The 18,880-nt window shown below is 43.6% G+C and overlaps 1 protein-coding gene across 3 annotated transcripts in view; it reads left to right on the top strand.

Annotated features, from left to right (window-relative positions):
* The window catches only part of Plce1 (phospholipase C epsilon 1), a 269,128-nt gene that overhangs the window by 243,527 nt on the left and 6,721 nt on the right, over window positions 1-18,880 (top strand). For all 3 annotated transcript variants that reach the window (XM_057778052.1, XM_057778051.1, XM_057778050.1), the window contains exons 23-29: window positions 2,412-2,543; window positions 3,634-3,921; window positions 9,725-9,888; window positions 11,328-11,589; window positions 12,369-12,487; window positions 13,252-13,380; window positions 15,515-15,724. In XM_057778052.1, coding sequence (XP_057634035.1) covers window positions 2,412-2,543; window positions 3,634-3,921; window positions 9,725-9,888; window positions 11,328-11,589; window positions 12,369-12,487; window positions 13,252-13,380; window positions 15,515-15,724 — 1,304 coding nt within the window. The remainder of the gene's footprint in view (window positions 1-2,411; window positions 2,544-3,633; window positions 3,922-9,724; window positions 9,889-11,327; window positions 11,590-12,368; window positions 12,488-13,251; window positions 13,381-15,514; window positions 15,725-18,880) is intronic.

Raw genomic sequence — 18,880 nt, 5'->3', positions numbered from 1 at the left:
TGAGTCTTCAGCCCATCTTGGTGTCTTCTTTTGCAGGCCTGTGCATACGGTTACCGGCATGTGTTTGTGTCCTCCCCAGTCTCTGATTATTTCTGATATCAAATATCCCCAGTACTTACCAAGGTGTGTGTGTGTGTGTGTGTGTGTGTGTGTGTGTGTGTATCCAGAGAAAATTATTAGGCAAGATTTATCATGGCTCTTATCTGTGGTTTTGGCCAAGACCAATATCCTCTCTGAGCCTTAGTTTTCTGAATCCATTGTCTGTACTCCCCCCCTCCCACCCTGGTTTTATTGAAAATAGATTCTTTTCTCATCAGTATATCCTGGTTACAGTTTTTCTCACTCCATTCCTCCCAGATTCCCATCCTCCAAATTACAGACCCACTCCCTTTCTGCCTCTCATTAGGAAAGAACAGGCTTCTAGGAGATAGAAACAGAACACACAATAAAAAAACAATAAGATAAAGCAAGAACTATCACATCAAAGTTGGCTCATAAAATCAACAGAAGGAAGAGAGCCCAAGAAGGTATAAGAATCAGAGTCCCACTTGTTCACACACTCTGTTCACACACTCTAGAGTCCCATAAAAAAAACACTAAACTGAAAGCCAGAGCATATAAGCAGAGGGCCTGTTGCAAACCTGACAAGCCCTCTGCTTGCCGCTTCCGTCTGTTAGTTCCTATGACCTTTGCTCCGCTGATTTAAAGGGCCTTGTTCTTCCTGTGTCCTCCATCCCCTCAGGCTCCTCTGATGATGGTTGAATAAGGCATGGACCTATGGTATTGCAGAATATCATTAGGGATCATTTCATTGCTTCTTTTTTTTAGTCAATAGACTTTTGTTTACCCTTTGTCTCTGGGCTATCTGGTCCCTGGTTCTTGGCCACCCCAACAGCATTGGATCTGATCGTCTGCTGGTGTTCTTTGAAGGGTCACCATTTTCTGAAGAAGCCCTCCAAACTGTGCAACATAAGGAGTCACTCTCCAACCGTGTAGCCATGGGCAATAGGGATGATTTTGTGTCAGCTGGCTTCCTTGGAGCCTTTAAGTCATTCTTCTTATGCTAGAGCTGGGTCTGTGGTGTGCACTCATTTTCCCCTTTAGCAAATATGTACTGAGTTCCTGCTGTGCACCGGGCACTGTGCCTGACAGAAAGGATCCAGGGAGTGATTGCACCAGGAATGAGAAAGAAAAGATATAAAACATCATCATCATATTATCTTTCCCATTGAACCCTCAGACTAACCCTGTGAGTAAGTCCCTATAATCACACCCATTTTTTTTTAGATAAAAAAAAAAGGTTGGTCAAAGATTATGCCAGAAGGATTTTTAAAATTATTTCTTTCATTTTTTGAGACTATAATTACTAATTACATCATTTTCTCCTTTGCTTTTCTCCCTCCAAACCATCCTGCTTTGCCCTCCTTTCTCTCTTCCAAACTCATGGCCTGTTTTTTTTTCATTAATTGTTTGTGTGTGTGTATGTGTGTGTGCATATGTATGTGTATGCATGCATGCATGTATATTCCTAAATATAGTACAACCTGTTCAGTCTGTATAATGTTACTTGTATATATGTTTTGGGGATGACCAGTTGGTGTGCTCTTCCCTGGGAATGAATATTTTTCCCTCTTTCAGCATTCCTTAATTGGCCATTACAGAAAACCACAACCAATCAGAAGGCAGAATTGTGGAGCCCAATAATTCCAGTTCCAAGGGACCCAACACCTGCAGCAAAACACCAATGCACATAAAATAATAAATTAATTTTTAAAAAGCTACGGAAGAGGGCAGAAAGATTATAAGCCAGAGGACCCGAGAGTTTACTATGAGACTGTTTCCTAGGAATGTCAGAAACTACACTCATAAAGTCTCATCAGTATGACTGCCTCAACATGAACTGATCAAAGACAGGAGCAATAAGCATGCTAATATGAATGGGGGAAAGCCCACAAGGCCTCAACAAAGGATACAGAAGGCTCATAATGTTGACAATATTACACCCTGGCTCATACTCATTCTTCCATCTTCCCAAGTTGAGTTGTTAGCCTCTAGGAATTAAATTTTAACTGTAGCATTTTCTGTATGTGTAATTTTAATACTCTTTCAGGCACACAGTTCATTAGGAGTGTGTGTGTGTGTGTGTGTGTGTGTGTGGTTGTGTGTGTGCTGTAATTTAAGGCTTATTCTTTAATAACCACACTATGTTTGTTGCATCTGTCTAGAGATTAAATAAACTTTGTTATAATTGTCTACAATACTGTTATCAGCCATATTGAAGTGTAATGGATCTTCTGTGCTGTGGAACAAGGGACTAGTAGGACTTCAATATAAACATTAATGAGGATGGAAATTGTGGGGCTCTCTTGCCTGTGGCTTTTGGCTTATTTGTTTTCTTTTTATGAGAACAGGCCTGTCAACTCTAAATTCATCTGGCTCTAGCAGAGGGAAAGAAAGGAAAAGCAGGAAGTCCATTTTTGGCAACAATCCTGGCAGAATGAGCCCAGGGGAGACAGCGTCATTTAACAGAACATGTGGAAAAAGTAAACTCACCTTCTCTTAGTGTCTTCGCTTGGTCTTGCATGCTGGATGACTCAGATACTTTGCTATCTAACTTCCCTTAAATTTCGAAATTCACTTTTATTTTCGTAGATGTTTACACTATCCAAGTACAGCATAAATATCTTCTGATTGTTAATTTATCCTTTTAACTCACTAAAAATAGCAGTATTTTAAACTGAAGATTGTCTCACATTGTTTGCTTCAAAAATAAAACTGGAAGCACCTTCCACCGTTCAAATGGTTCCTGTCACCGTGCCATTTGTCCACAAGATACATCATTTTATTTCTAATTACCTTTTATTGTAAAAGTAATCAATTCCCCCTAGTTAAAAGCCCCGCTGATACATAAGATGATTAAAGTTCCTTTCCATTATCAGTGTCCTGATGCTGTTCCTCAGAATTGAACACTGGGAAGTTCATTATAATTTATTCGAAAAAATAAAATTCTTTTAAAGAAAACCCGCACGGGATGCAATGCAGCAGAGTTGTGTAACTGCTTGCTTGCTCTCAGATGTTGCACACCTGTCTGCACACTTTCCTGCCTTATCTTCTTCTGTGCCTGGGTGTTGCTTCTATTTTAAGGGTACTTATCTAACTATGTCACTGATAGAATATTTGTTTTGCTTAGGGGCTTTGTTTTCTTGTGGGTTTTATCCGGTTACACACAGACTTTGTGTTTGTAAAGATTACCCACAGAGAAGTGATGTACTGAGGCGAAAGCACTTCTAGAAGTCCAGTTTAAATTGGTGTTGCTGTCTTTATGTTATTACTTGTTTTGTTTGCTTATTTATTTATTTAATACTTTCTTACTTACTTATTGGTGCTGGCAATTAAATCCAGATCCTTGTACATGCTAGATGTGTGCCCTACCACTGAGTCACACCCCATCTTGCTACCCTCATTTTAAAACTCAATAACCACCATGTTTCAAGGCAGCAAGCTCACAAGTAAAATTCAAGGTGTAATCTGCTCTGTTTCCTTGTTGCGACTGTGCATTCGGTGTGCCGTTGAGATTCTTCTTTCTAAAATGTTTGACATTAATCAGAGGCTGATCTTTTCGGGGGGGTCTAGGTTCCTATGAAGGAATTCGACAAACCTGGGAGGAATCTTCTCCACTCAGCCCAAGCACGTCCCTCAGCGCTATCATTAGAACTCCCAAATGCTATCATATCTCATCACTGAATGAAAATGCCGCCAAACGTCTGTGTCGCAGGTATTCTCAGAAACTGATCCAGCACACAGCTTGCCAGCTGCTGAGGACCTACCCCGCGGCGACCCGAATCGACTCATCCAATCCCAACCCCATCATGTTTTGGCTCCACGGCATACAGCTTGTAGCCCTCAACTACCAGACGGATGGTAAGGGACCTGCGTCCTCACTGCTCTCTTCATCTTCTCATGTTCAGCAAACACAATCCCATAAACATCTGTTTTCTGGAGATCGAGTCCAGACTGGGGCACACATCTGTGGGGGAGGAAGACAAAGGATGGGAAATAGGAAGTTGATAGGGCTTGGGCCCCTGATATTTCAGAGCTGATCTGATAGAGAAGTGGGCGATGACTCTTTTTAAAGGGCACCTTTTAAACTCAAACTGCTCCTGATCGACCTATAGCCAGCTGAAATTTAAAGCTTTACGAGGCCAGGAATTTGCTACCATCGCTTAATTAACCCCTTGTTCCAACAATGCAGAAAGAAGCGCCCTGTGATTACAGTGTCGCCGTACCTCCTTCAAATTCCAGCACTCCAGAAGCTGAGGGGCAAGGCTGCCAAGCCCAAGGTTGGCGGCATAGAGAGCTTGTCTCAAAGAAAAGCGTAGTAGGTTACTTTAAACACCGTTCAGATGCCTGGTTCCAAGGCTGCCGAGAGCCTTGCAGTGATTAAGTTCAGGATCTCTGGGAGTCTGGGGAATAAGACATTTTGTTTGCATGTGGTTTTGAAAGAAAATGAATGATGTTTCCTAGAAACTCATGCGAAATGTAGCCTTTCCTTTGACCAGCGGAAGTGCCAGCAGCACCCCGGCTCATCTCACGTGACCCGAATGTGAACCTTTGCCGAACCAGAAACCACAGTGTGGCCTCACCTGGAGCTGAGATCAGACCACAGCTCTTAGCGAGGTGCCTGTCTCTGGTGTCAGACATCGGCTTAACCAATATTTGCCATGCTTTATTTCACCCTCAATCGTATTTACCGTTTCCAGCTGAGCGTATCTAGGACGGTGTAGAAGGAACAGCAACTCAAAAAGCTCCTAGCACAAGAAAAGTGCTGCTCAAATGTTAACTCTCCTTAAGGGCATTTGATAAGCTGTAAAAACAGGATGATTTGGACTCACAAATGGAAATAGTGGCAAAATACTTTCAGAGTCGTAAAAGTTTTCTTTTTCTTCTTTGTCTGTCACTAGTGGCCTGAGCTTCACCTCCTTGGCTCTGTCTGTAGCCCTGGGTCCAGGGTTTCCTGGGCTGTTGCGCTACTTAAGTTTTTACATGCACTGAAATAGCTGGCAGAATGCTTCCCTTAAGGAAATGTACGAATGCTTGGCTTGGGATGTGCCCTGCTCCTGAAGTGGCAGGACTGGCGCAGACACGCTGGCTCCACGGATGGCAAAGGGCACCCTAGCTAAAGGGAACATAAGAAGCTGCCACTCTTGAGCACGTACCAGTTCCCAACACAAACTGAACCTGAGAGCCTTCCACTCCCCTCTGCAGGCTCTAGTCTCCCCAGATCAAGCAGAGAGCACCTGTTGGGGCTGCCCCACTCAAGGGACGCAGATGACTGCTGTGTGGCCATCCGCAAGGTTCTCTGCACAGCGTGGCAGCCCAGGAGGAGTGCTGTCATCTAGTCTCGCTCCGTTCAGTTCACATGCACCGCTGTTGCACACGGCGCTAGCCACATGCAGCATCTACGGGCCCTCGTTCATGCGATCGGGACTAAAGTCTCGTTCAACGCTTTGTACACAGTAGATGATCAATGAATATAAGTCGCTGTGAGCTGAAGCAGTCTGTCCTGGTCAGCCTCACTGCAATCTGAGCCTATGGGTCTGGATTTCTTTTTTTTTTTTTGATCCAGATCTGTTACTTTGCACATTGACACATTAGTTAATTCCCACTGTGACAAAAATACCTGACAAGAAGCAACTTAAAGAAAAAAATTGGGGGTTCCCATCACCCACATGGCAGCTCACACCTGTCTGTAATTCCAGTTCCAGATTGTCTGAGTCCCTCACCAGTGTACATGAAATAAAAGTAAATAAATTATAAAAAAGAAAGAGCGAAAGAGAAAGGAAGAAGGAAAGAAAGGTGTCTTATTTAGGGTTTCTTTTGCTGTGAAGAGACACCATGACCATAGCAACCCTTATAAAGGAAAGCATTTAATTGAGGTGGTGGCTTAGAGTTTCAGAGGTTCAGTCCATCATCATCATGGCGTGCAGTCATGGTGACTAGGGGTATGATGACATGCGTGCAGGCAGGCATGGAGACTAGGAGTATGATGACATGCGTGCAGGCATGGAGACTAGGAGCATGATGACATGCGTGCAGGCATGGTGACTAGGAGTATGATGACATGCGTGCAGGCAGACATGGTGCTGGAGAAGGAGTTGAGATGCCTACATCTTGACACGCAGGCAACAGGAAATGATCTGAACTAGGCATAGCTTGAACATATATGAAACCTCAAAGCCTGCCCCCATAGTGATAAACTTCCTCCAACAAGGCCATGCCGACTCTACCACGCCGACTCCAACAAGGCCACACCTCCCAATAGTCCCATTCCCCATGAGCTTATGGGAGCAATTACATTCAAATTACCACAAAAGGTTTATTTCATCTTACAGTTTGAGAGTATACATTTAACCATAGCAGGGAAGGTATGGAGGGAGAATCAGAGGCCAGCTACTCACAGTGTGTCTGCCATCAGGAAGCAGAGGAGGGACAAGAAATGGAGCCAGGCTATAAAAGCTCAACACCCCCTTCCTTCATTGACCAACTTCTTCCAGCAAAGCTCTGCCTCCTAAAGGTTCCTCAGCCTTCCCAAATGGTGGCCACCAGCGGAGGAGCAAGTGTTTCAACATATGAGCCTCTGGGGAACATTTCACACTCAAACACTAATAAGACATCTTCCAGGTACTTCTTTCTCTGTGGCTTGAGAATCCAGATAGATAGGCCATCAATATCAGAACAAGTACTTCTCAGTTGTTCAAAATAATTCCCAGGTGAAGAAGCACCTGGTCTTCCAAGACTTTTCTTGTGCCCGTCAGCTTCCTTATATCACCGGGCTCAGTTACTTTGCCATTTTGTAGATGTCAGGGGAGCTTGGTGCCTTCCAGAGGTGTCTATGAAACTACGACCCTCTGTTCCCAAGCTTCCAGCCCACTGTCAACTCCAAGGAGGTCAGGAGGGATCAGCAGGTCCACGCTCAATAAAAGCGACCATTGAGCCTGCAAACCTAAAGCTCATGTGTGAAGCTGTGGTTACCATTGGCAACACTCCACCCTAGTTCTTTCCTCTGGGCCAGAATGAATACGACTCCATACACAGATCCCACAAGAATGTAAGCATTGCAACCCCAGTCAGAAGAACAGCTTCTTTCTAAAAGGCATTTGTTATGCTTGATTGGATTAGAGTCACAGTTTTCATAGCGTGGCATCTGCCTACCACAGTGTTTTTAGGATCAGGAGACCATTCAGGTAGTGTGGTACGTCTGATTTGCCCTCACAGTCATTGATTCAGATGGGCCAATCAGGATGGACTGATTCATGTACTTTCTTGAATTTGGTTACAAACACAGGTTGCCAAAATGCAGATGACCGTTAGGCCTCCCCAAGGAGACAATAAGAAGACTAGATTTGAATTGAGCTCCTCTTCATTTCAAACCGAGCAGATTCACAGAAATCAGTTTTACATATTGTTGTGCCAAATGGGATTTTAGCTTTTAAAAAGTGCCTTAGAGATTTTAGAAGCTGGGAGTGGCACACTTAGAGACAGACAGGCAGATCCTTGTCTCTGGGATTCTGCCACCCTGAGGCAGAAGCAGACCAGTCTCTGTGAGTTTAAGGCCAGCATGGTCTACACAACGGGGCCCTGTCTTAAAAAGAAAAGTTTTAAAAAGCTAATAGAGCCAGGCAGTGGTGGTGCACACCTTTGATCCCAGCACTCAGGAGGCAGAGGTAGGTGGATCTCTGTGAGCTCCAGGCCGGGCTAGTTTACAGAGCTTTTACACAGAGAAACCTTGTCTTGAAAAGTAAAATAAAATAAAAGTGATTAAGTTAGGCACAGTGCTAAGAAGGTCTGGCTCCAAACCTAAATGAAGTTAAAATAGTTAAGTTTGAGCCACTATTATTGTTGCTAAGAATGCTAATTGGTTATTCTTTATCTAAAATGCTTACGTCCAGACATGTTTGAGCTTGAAGTTTTGTGGTTTTGGGGTCCCCCCTTTCAGATTTTTTGAATATATGCAGACAGAGACTGTTTGACTGCACCCGATCATGAGATCCGAAAGGGATTATTATACTGTGGTGTCAGATCGGTGCTCATAAAGTTGCATCTGATTTTGGATTTTGAGATTACGGATGCTATGTTTCCAAACTGGGTAAATATCCATTTCATAGTTAACCACCTCAAGTGAGCTTGTTTGCCTCACTCCCTCAGCCATCCTAGCTGTGTCTGTTTCATGGTCACAGAGTGGCCAGGAGAGGGACAGCACAGCCTCTTGAAGTCAGTCACATCAGCCGTGGAAGGAACCTGACAAATGGGTGCTTTGCACCAATTCAACAGATGAGACCAAGGCCCAAGGAGCTTGATGTGCCTAGTACATCTTCTCCAGGAATTCCTGCACATGCTCTTGGCCAACCTCGGATGCGTAGAAAAAATTTATACTCAAGACACAAGAGTAGGGGCCAAGCCTTTGTTGTTCAAATGCACTTAGTGCGCTTTTCCTTGATGTCAGCTCATGAAGCAAAGTTCATTCAGCACATGGAAGGAATCTACCAGCGGGAACATTTGTCAGGTGTGTCTCATAAACCTTTTGCTCACTTGGGCCACGTTCATACAGACTGAGCCATCAGATGAGCATGCGAGCGTGGAAGAGTCCAGAAACAGTGCAGTCATTCATCAAAAACTGCGCCAAATAAAATCTGGCGACAAAACACTCAAAATCTTTGCAAGGGTTCCTAAAGTTTATGATTGAGGAGACTGGAAATGATGTGAATCATATGTCACGACTTTTTCATATTTAACTATAAAGAGAGGTTAAAAAGAATTATGGCCTGAAATTATGATTTCAACAAAATACCGTTTTTCTTGTTTTTCTTTCTTGTATCATTAAGATTTTATCTTACTTTTGAAATAGCGAGAATTTGCTGTAAAATTATCTGCATGGTTTGGTATTTATAGATGAGAAAATCGAATGATTCTTTTCCAAAATAATGATTTTTGTTCCAAACCAGCATAAAATAAGGGATTGTACACAAGATGTCTGATGAATGTGATGATATTTTCCTTGTAAAAGGAGTTTTTAAGGCGCAGAACCTAGCTTGGCGTTGGGACATGGGACATTTCCAGGGACTATGAGGAAAGGGTTTTTCTGGTGGTGGTGAGGTATCATCGTCATCACCACCACCATCACCATCATCATCATCTCTCTTACCTGCTGCACCCCTGTACCTCTGGGCCTGCTAACACAAGCTGGAACATAGCAACCATCGGTTGCTACGGAGTGTGTCTCGGGGTGTCTGTTACTAAAATACCATGACCAAGAGCACGGTGAATAGAAGGGTATGTTTCAGCTTACAGCTCCCAGGTCAGACTCCTTCACACCGAGGAAAGTCAGGAACTCAAGGCAAGAAGTGAAGCAGAGGCAATATGGGAACACGGTTCACTGGCTTGCTTTCCAAGGCTTGCTCAGTCAGCTTTCTTAAACAACTCAGGACCACCTGCCTAGGAGTGGCATGACCCACAATAGGCTGGGCCCTCCCCTGTCACTCAGCAAGGAAATAGCCTATAGATTTGCCTACAGGCAATCTGATGGAGACATTTTCTCAGCTGAGATTCCTCTTCCCAAATAACTCCAGCTGTGTCAAGTTGACAAAAACTAGCCAGCCCAGAGCGAATGGCTAATTGTCTCTTCTTCATGAAGTAACGAGTAATCTTGGCTTTGTTTGTTCTGCAGATCTTCCTTTACATTTAAATGCTGCAATGTTTGAGGCAAATGGTGGCTGCGGTTACGTTTTGAAGCCCCCGGTCCTGTGGGATAAAAGTTGCCCCATGTACCAGAAGTTTTCTCCCCTGGAAAGAGACTTGGACAGCATGGACCCAGCTATTTATTCTTTAACTGTGAGTACTCTGTTGCCAGAGCCATGTAACACGTAAGCCTCTGGGAGAAAAATATGAACTGGTCATGTTTCAGAGCATGCAGGTTCCCACAATATTTTCTTGTTTCTCAGAAAACAGTGGCTGAGGTTGGCATGCTGTCACAGACTCTGTGTTTCTGAGACAAGCAGGTGCATTTATTCGATTCCTGCTTTGTCTTACAAATGGTTGGCGAAACTCTCCAGATTGCTGCTTTAGAATAGTGGACTGCAGGTCATTAGTCACCTCTACTTCCTCATTAATTTGTTCCCTCTTAGCTAACAGAGAAAAAATGAGGGGAGAGAGAGAGAGAGAGACCGAGGTTATTTCTTCTCTCCATCTTTAAATCTCATTCCTCACTTCCCAAAGGAAGTGTCCTCATGACATTCCAAATCCCCGCGATAACTCTGCTCACACGTTCTTCCATCACCTAACTTACTTTGTCTCTTGCTCTAAGCTGGGAGAGCAGTTGTCTGTTTTGTATTAGACCATTTTAGCAAGGGTAGAATGTTGCTTTATTTTTCTACCGAAGGCTACAGTAAGTCTCACGGAAACCCGGGAGAATGGTAACCAAGGTGCCTATTAACAGCAAAGTGGTCGCTGTCTGCCAGCCTCTCTCAGCAAAGGTCTGTACCTGTTACAGAGATGTCTACCCTGTCCCCTATCCTAAACTCTCCAGCCCAAGGCTGGGCTTCCCTATCCCCAGCTTCTCTGATTCCTATACAACCTGGCTATTTTGGCTACTCAGTCCTTTTGCCCTTTTTGTCTCTTGGCTGCCTCTCCTTGGTTCCCACTCTCCTGGCTCTTGGCTTCTGGCTTCCTCCTCCCCTACCCCTCTCTTCACATGGCCCAGTTCAGTCTGCCAGCCATGCTCAGTCTGAACCACTCCCGATGCCTCTGACTGTACTCTCCGTCACATCTGCAATAAGGCTTCTCCTTAGACCCATACTTAAGAGCATTGTTCACCATTTCATCTGTCTGTTTTCATTCAGCTATGAATTAAGTTTTGTTAGCATTATTCCATGACTTGCTCCAAAACTACTGAAGAAGATTTTGTAGTTGTAAAATATATTTCTTCAGCATTTAAAATAGAAAAGAAATGGCAAACTCCTGTTTCCATGGAATAGGGTCTTCTTTCCTCTTGACATCTAAGAAATGCCACTTCATGGCAGTGTTTCTTTTTATCATATTTCAAACTTTGTCCAGCGAGAGGTTCAGTTCAGGTGAATGATATAAGCGCAATAGGATTTTCAAGCCTTCTAGCCTTGATTACCTGATGACAATCTCTGTGTTTGTTTAAGGATTTTTACTAATCACTCACCATATCCATTGCAGCATTCTCTGTGGACAGAAGCTAAGAGACTAGTGGTTCCTGTGCTTCTCTTCTGTCTCTGTGACCTTGATCCTTTATCGTCCCCATTCAGATCATCTCCGGCCAAAACGTGTGCCCCAGTAACAGCGCCGGAAGTCCGTGCATCGAGGTTGACGTCTTGGGCATGCCGCTGGACAGCTGCCATTTCCGCACGAAGCCCATCCATCGAAACACTCTTAACCCCATGTGGAACGAACAGTTTCTCTTCCGGGTTCACTTTGAAGACCTTGTGTTTCTTCGTTTTGCAGTTGTGGAAAACAACAGTTCGGCAATAACAGCTCAGAGAATCATTCCACTCAAAGCTTTAAAACGAGGTAGAGCCTGCGGGGGGGTTTGCCCCAAGGAAAGCTGATAGTGCTATTCTCAGGCATTGTTCCCCAAAGAAGTCCCATGGCTCCCACCAGGGGTCCATAATTCAGGCCATTACAATTTCTAGAGAAGTGTGAGGATGGACAGAGAAGCAAAAATCAGTTGTTTAACGAGGATCTATCCTGCCATTCCCCAGCCTAATCGCTTTAGATAAGCATCTATCGCAAGCTTGATTCCTCTGCCCATGTGTATGGCACTGAGCTACACGATAAGCAAACAGACTTCCTCCTAATCCTAATGTTTTAAGATTTCCTGGTTTTCTATTTTTAATGTGTATAGTGAGCACCTTCCTATATTAATAATCATACAGCTACAGTACCATTTTTACTGTCTGCATATTGCTGCATTTTATATTTATATACAATCTCTTGCTATTAAAATATTTTATGATGAAAGGTTTTCTAAAGTGGATATTGACCTTTAGTAAAGCAGAGATAGTAGCTGCTTTGGTGTCAAAATCATCAGGATTCTCTATTTCTTTGTTGTTCAAGTTTAATGATTGCCTACTTGAGTCTAAGTTAGAAAGAGTACTGGGCAAGTTGATTATTCACTGACAGTCCAGGAACCTCCCCCAGGGGACAGCTCTCTCACAGTGAAAGATTTCTGCTGGCATGCCTGTTACCATCCACTGCCCATTTTGGGAATGGATTGACGTCCATGGAGATATCTGTAGAGCTCAGCTGTGCTTGCCTAACAGGCTTTCCCCAATTCTGCATCGTTCCAGGTTATCGACATCTTCAGCTGCGGAACCTCCACAATGAGATATTGGAAATCTCTAGCTTATTCATAAACAGCAGAAGGATGGAAGAAAATACCTCTGGCAGCAGCATGCCAGCCTCTTTGGTAATTAAGTTCTTATTTCACCCAACATACATCTACAGGACTGCTACATTGAAGAGGGACTCCCCTGTGGTACAACAGAGGTGCCAATGAGTCTTTAATTAAGCAGTTATGGAAATGATAACAACAATGACTGAACTTGGTGCTTATATACCCACTAACGCACTGGTTAAGACTCCACATCCAGTGATGCTGAAGAGCCACTGGACCAGGGCTTACCCCTCTCAACTGGGGTAGTTTACTTAAACAAGGAACATTGCTCTAATTTACTGCTGAGTTCTATTCTTCTTCCTCTATAAATTAAAAACATATGTGACAGTGTATCCAGTTTCCCTCTGTGTTCACAGGCCCAGGCACTTTCTTGGACCACCTTCATCTTCTATAGTCCTGCTTTCTCCTCTGGCCTCTCTCTCCCTTGCCTCTTTCTTTCTTCTCTCTGTGTACCCCTGCCCTTACTTTCTTGGGTCACCTTCCTTTCTCCTTTTTTTTTTTTTGCATCACGCTGTAAAAACCTTGGCTCACGTTTGTATCACCCAAGGAGCTTTTAAAAAGTGAAAACTAGCACGCGTTTCATAGGAGAGCAATCCCCACTCGTGCTGGAAAGAAGCTGTCATTTCAGGAAGTTAGTGCTCTGGTGACTGGATTTCCTCATGGCTGGTGAGGAGACCACCGCATCAGCATGCATAGATTACATGTTGTGTTGAATAGAGCCTAGAGCTTCTGTGATATCGAGGATGCACGGAAAACCATGTGCTCTTCATTGACAGATGTTTAATTCGGAAGAGAGGAAATGTTCTCAGACTCACAGAGTCACCGTGCATGGTGTCCCAGGTCCGGAGCCCTTCGCTGTTTTCACTATAAATGGAGGCACCAAGGCAAAGCAGCTTCTCCAACAGGCAAGTCCACTGAACCCATGGTTAAAGAAATTCAGTCTCCAAAACGTATGTGTGTGCAAATATATATGCATATATGTATTCACATAAATCCGTAAAAGTCCATGTTGATGATATGTCCTTTATTTCTTTATCTATAGTCCGTTTGTTTATCTTTACATAGTGGTGCTAGAACCTACAGCCTTGAACATACTAGGCACGTGCTCTACCACTGAGCTACAACCACAGACCTTTTATTTTAATTTTGAGACAGAACTCCCCCAGGCTGACCTTAAATTTTCAGTCCTCCTGGCTTTGCTGACATATCTTTGGATTGTTTGAAATCCTAAGAATAGTGTCAGAGTTCTTGGTACCACTAGACAGGCTAGCTCAACCTTAGGAGATTCCCTATGATTCAGTGGCCTGACTTCCCACACTCTTTCATCTTTAGCCCGTTTTAGTACTACTACTCCTTGAGGGTAGACCAAGGAGAGCACTGACCAAGAGGAGTACCCTGGGCATTCCTTCAAAGTCGGTGTATATGGTGAAACGTAGCAGGAACCATATGATGCATGGCAGAATTAAAAGCCATTTGAGCAGTAATGCATAAATATTAATATTATTATATTATTAATATTAATTATCTCTATCATTTAAGGGTGCATTGCTTTGGATAGTGCAACATTTTGCCCAACATTTTATAACTGACTTAAGTAGCATCATAGTAAACAGCTTTAAGGTCCAAATTTTATAGACAACCAAACAGAAACTACTGCCAAAGATTTGGTTTTATTTTCCTTGATGGCTTTTTAGTCAATTAATCCATAAAGTTCAGTGTCAAATCACTACTAAGAGTCTATAAAATCAAGGGAACTTCCCACAGCCACTAATGAAAGCAGAACCATATTTTCACCCCATACAAATAAACAAATGAGTCTTCAGTGCTGAGAGAAAGGGGTGTTGGGTTTCTTGAGGAGATAACAGTATCAACAGAACCTTTGGAAACTCCGCACCCTGACTCCTTCTTATAGAAGCATATGTGTGCATGATCCAAATTGTTTACCTTGGCACCCATGGAATTACTATCATGCAGCTTTAGGACAAGGGCTCAAGTAGAGGGATAAGAGTTGGTGAGAATTTTCTGCTCCTACCATCCTTAGCACCTTATACTGTGCTTCCCCTCCACGTGAGAAATATTGACTATGGCCATTTCATCATTGAGGAACCTGGAGAGATGGTGTTGGCTTAATCCATGCCAGGTGGTGGCAGCAGGCTCCCACCATACAGTCACCTCTCACGGGAAGGGAACAAAGAAGATGTCTTTATTATCACTGGCACTTCATCAGTAATCTATATGACAGGAGTGAGAAAGACAACATCAGTAAGACTCTAATGATGGCTGGCACTCGTTGAGTGCTCATAATGTCTTACATGGCACTTAACGCCTCCATCATAAGCCCAAAGAATAGATTGTTACTGTGAGCATTCCCATTTTATAGATACACTCCAAGGACACCCTCATGCACGCTAAGCTGAGCAAGTGCTCTACCACTGAGATGTCCTCAACTCAGAACAAATAAGTCTTAAATGGAAATCTGAGGCCTAGGACTAACTAACTTCAAAACTCCGTCTTAACCACTCCTTCGAATTGTGCAGGCCAGAGTCCACAGAGAAACAGCTCTTTGGACACAGTGTCAGGAATCTCCCGAAAGGAGAATTGCCAGACGAGACCTTAGCCTTGTGAGCCTTCCACGACAGGATGGTTATTTCCACAGTGAAAAAAAAGAGATGGTGTTTGCAGGCTGCACAGGGTTCTTTGCATCAGCCCTTTGTTGCAAGGTTTCAAAGAACCAGGTTCATGGAGTAAGAAACCTGAGGTTTTAATTCAATAGAATCTCTCATTCCAGCATTGGGAAAAAATAGTTATGCTGTATGGGGTTTATAAATAAATTGTGCCTTCGCCCAGAGTGAGCATAAACCATCCATTTGGGACATGTAAGAATTAGTACAGCTCTAGAAAGAATTGTGCCACACTCCCAAGTAGGCTTCGCTTATAAACTGCCCAGCAAACCTGTCAGAACCTTAGGAAAACAGACTCGTGTTGAGTTTGTGCCACTCTTCAGAGATGTGCCTAATGCTGCCCTTGCTTCCTCTTTAGATTCTGGTGATAGACCAAGACACCAAACTCACCGCCACAGACTGTTTTCTGATGGAAGAGAAGCATTTTATATCTAAGGAGAAGAATGAGTGCAAGAAACAACCATTCCAGAGAGCTGTGGGTCCAGAAGAAGATATCGTGCAGATTTTAAACAGCTGGTTCCCAGAAGAAGGCTACGTAGGCAGGATCGTCTTAAAGTCCCAACAGGAAGTAAGTGCCGCCGGGCGGTGGTGGCGCACGCCTTTAATCCCAGCACTTGGGAGGCAGAGGCAGGCGGATCTCTGTGAGTTCGAGACCAGCCTGGTCTACAAGAGCTAGTTCCAGGACAGGCTCCAAAACCACAGAGAAACCCTGTCTCGAAAAACCAAAAAAAAAAAAAAAAAAAAAAAAAAAAAGATTTGTAATAAGGAAGTAAGTGCCACCTGGACACAGCCTGCGTGATGAACGCTCAGTGTGTCATCAGCCATCATTTACCGAATACCTTCCTCAGATCCTGAATGACTGGTCTTTGAAACCTGGTTCAGATTATTCTTCTCAAGTAAACATGGGAAAATGGTTTTAATTTCTTGCACATAGTCAGATAGCTAACTAAAGACACTCGGTCTAAAAGCAACATCCTTTGTAAAACGAAGGAAGCAGGAACTTAAAGGATTCCTGTGTGAGGCCATGGCTGTGAGTCAGTGCTGTATTTTGAGTGTGTAGCTGTTGCTGTAAGGGTTGCTTTGAACCCACAGCCCTGTGGAAATGGCCTAGGCTGCCCTCCCCTGTAGACTCCTGAAACTTCAGATAGAACCAGTCACTGGTATCCACGTGTGATGATGCCATGGCTGTTGATCTGATCACCAAGATAGTGAAGACTGGTGGGCAGATAGTCCAATAGGGATATGATGGACACAGGTGATTCATGTCTGCATCTACACCACCCCCACCTCCCAGGACAGAAAAAAAACAGCAAGAAATATTGTTATTCCACTCATATGATTTAAAACTTATGAATTATTTATTGGTGGCAGTTTCCACTTAATATTTTTAAACCGTAGAAAGCAAAGGCTTGGGTGAGGGGAGCCGCCACATTGCCTAGCACAGGAGCTGCTGACTCTCTTCTTAGTGTCTGATAAAGCTCTTGCCTAGCCGGGCATATCCAGCTTGTCCAAACTGGGCGAAGATCTGAAAGATGACAAAATCTGGAGCCCATCAGGTCCCAAGTTTCTCAGATGACAGATCATCAACATCTGAAATGTTCTGGCTTCTACATTCACTCGTTGTGTCTTTAAAATAGTCCACAGGTCACACAAACTAGATCATCTCTCACACTTAGTCAGAATTAGTACAAGTTTATATGTGCTGATACCCTATGGTTGTCCCCATGAAAGGAAGGTAAGCAACAACCTTCACACTGACTCCTAATCCATTGACCCTTGCTTGAGATCGTCTGTGGAGCAGTTTTCTTCGCAGAACAACCTAGGCAGTGCCGCTCCATTCCTATCCCCTTCTACAGTGGGATATAAAGCCATTGCTCCAACCTATGCCATCAGGTCTCGTGACAGGTCAAGTGATGAACAATTGAGCTGGTTCAACAATTTAATTAAATGCATATTTATTAAGCACCCAATGTGTACATGGCCCTGTTCTGGGTCCTCCCCCAGTCAAGGGTCTTTAGTGTGTAACAGGGCTTTGTTGGAAGCCGATCATGTGTGCTGGGAAGGCGAGCTAGCTCTCCTCACCAGGTCTTCCATTTTCACCTTCTACTTAGCCACTGAAAACATGGCCTGTTAGCCAGACACAACACCAGCTTCTCTCTGGGCTCAGAACCACCACTTTCCTTCTCCAATCTTGCCTCCAACAGTAAAAGGTCATACTTTAAGCAAAGAAACATGGTCATCTTCCTCGCCTTTTCTGTCAGGTGTGTGAAGGCAGAGACTAAGCTCGCAGGGTTTTATGGGAAAACATCAGAGGGCTCAGGTAGACTTTTGAAGCCATCTTTAATTTCTCCCTAAGTCTTTCCTGTTTATAAATGTCTCACTTCATCAATTAGCTACCTATAGGCCCTAAGTGGCAGTTTCAGTAAATAAGCAAAAAACTTTAGAGAATTGAATGGGCTCAGACACCCATTTTCAGTGTCCTCGTGATGTAATAGGAATCTTTTGTGCAAAAGGAAACTAAGATTCAGAGGCGTTAAAACAATGGCAGGGTCATGGCAGAAAGAACAAGCCTTATGGCTGTGATTTGATGCTCTTTCCGCCACCCTCTGCTGCCAAAGCAGGGTTTCCGCTCTCAGCCCCTGAGGATTATCCACACCCAGACCTGTGCTGTGGGAGGCAACAGGGGGCAGTCAGCATGGACTTCGTTATGTAGGTGGAAAGACCGGGGAGTTTATGATGCCAGTGGGTAGCCTAATGTATGTGACAGTGGGCAGTAAAGCCTTCAGGAATGGATGTTTAATAGAACTCGCCAGGAGAGGAGCAGTCTGAAGGAAAGGGGAGGTGAATCACCAGGGATTTCTCAAGCTTTTCCTGGTGAGTAGACCGTAGTAGTTCTCCTCCACATACCTTTGTGGAGAGGAGGTTTTTATGACTGAAATATATGTCAAAGGAAAACGGGTCATATTTGGTGATTTAGGTTTGCCTGGTGCAGTGACGCCTCATAAATATTTATTAGGGCCAGAGGTGATACATAGCACTAGAGCAAATACCTAGCTTGCACAAGGGTGCTGTGTTTCGGTATCTACTGATCCTTATACTTACTATTTCTTTAATTAATACCTCATTAATTATTGAATGCTAGAGAGCACTATCATCATTACAAAGATTTGCATTTATTTTATAGGGTAAAACTAATCCACCTTTAATCCCAGTAGACTTTCTTGAGTAGAGACAGGCAGATCTCTGTGAGTCCAAAGTCAACCTGGTCTGCTTCTCGAGTTCCAGGACAGCCAGGGCTATGTAGAGACCCAGTCTCAAAAAAAAAAAAAAAAAAAAAAAAGAAAGGTTCTATTGATAAGTTCTCCATTCTTCTCCCTGCCTGTTATACTCTTCTGATGTTCTAGGCAGTGTTGTATCCTCTGGCTGCATTCACATCACCTAACTTCTATGACTTGCTAGCCTGGCCTGTAAAATCTGGAAACAACAGCACGTTATCCTCTCCAAGTGATCGTAAAGCGCATATGTGTACAGTGTGTAGGGAATGCTTAAAAAGTGTTTCATTGAGGCCACTGTTATTATTCTTTATTCACCGCCTATGGCAGAAAACACCTTTAAAAGTAAATTAACTCTTGTGTGCATGATGGTGCGTCTGTTTAATTCCAGCACTCAGAAGGCAGAGGCAGGAGAATCTCTGTAGACCAGGCTGTCCTCAAACTCACATAGA

This window comes from Chionomys nivalis, chromosome 8, assembly GCF_950005125.1.
Source record: "Chionomys nivalis chromosome 8, mChiNiv1.1, whole genome shotgun sequence".
In the NCBI taxonomy this organism is placed as follows: Eukaryota; Metazoa; Chordata; class Mammalia; order Rodentia; family Cricetidae; genus Chionomys; species Chionomys nivalis.
Note: the sequence above shows the minus strand (reverse complement) of the source record. Positions and strands in the feature narration are given on the sequence as shown.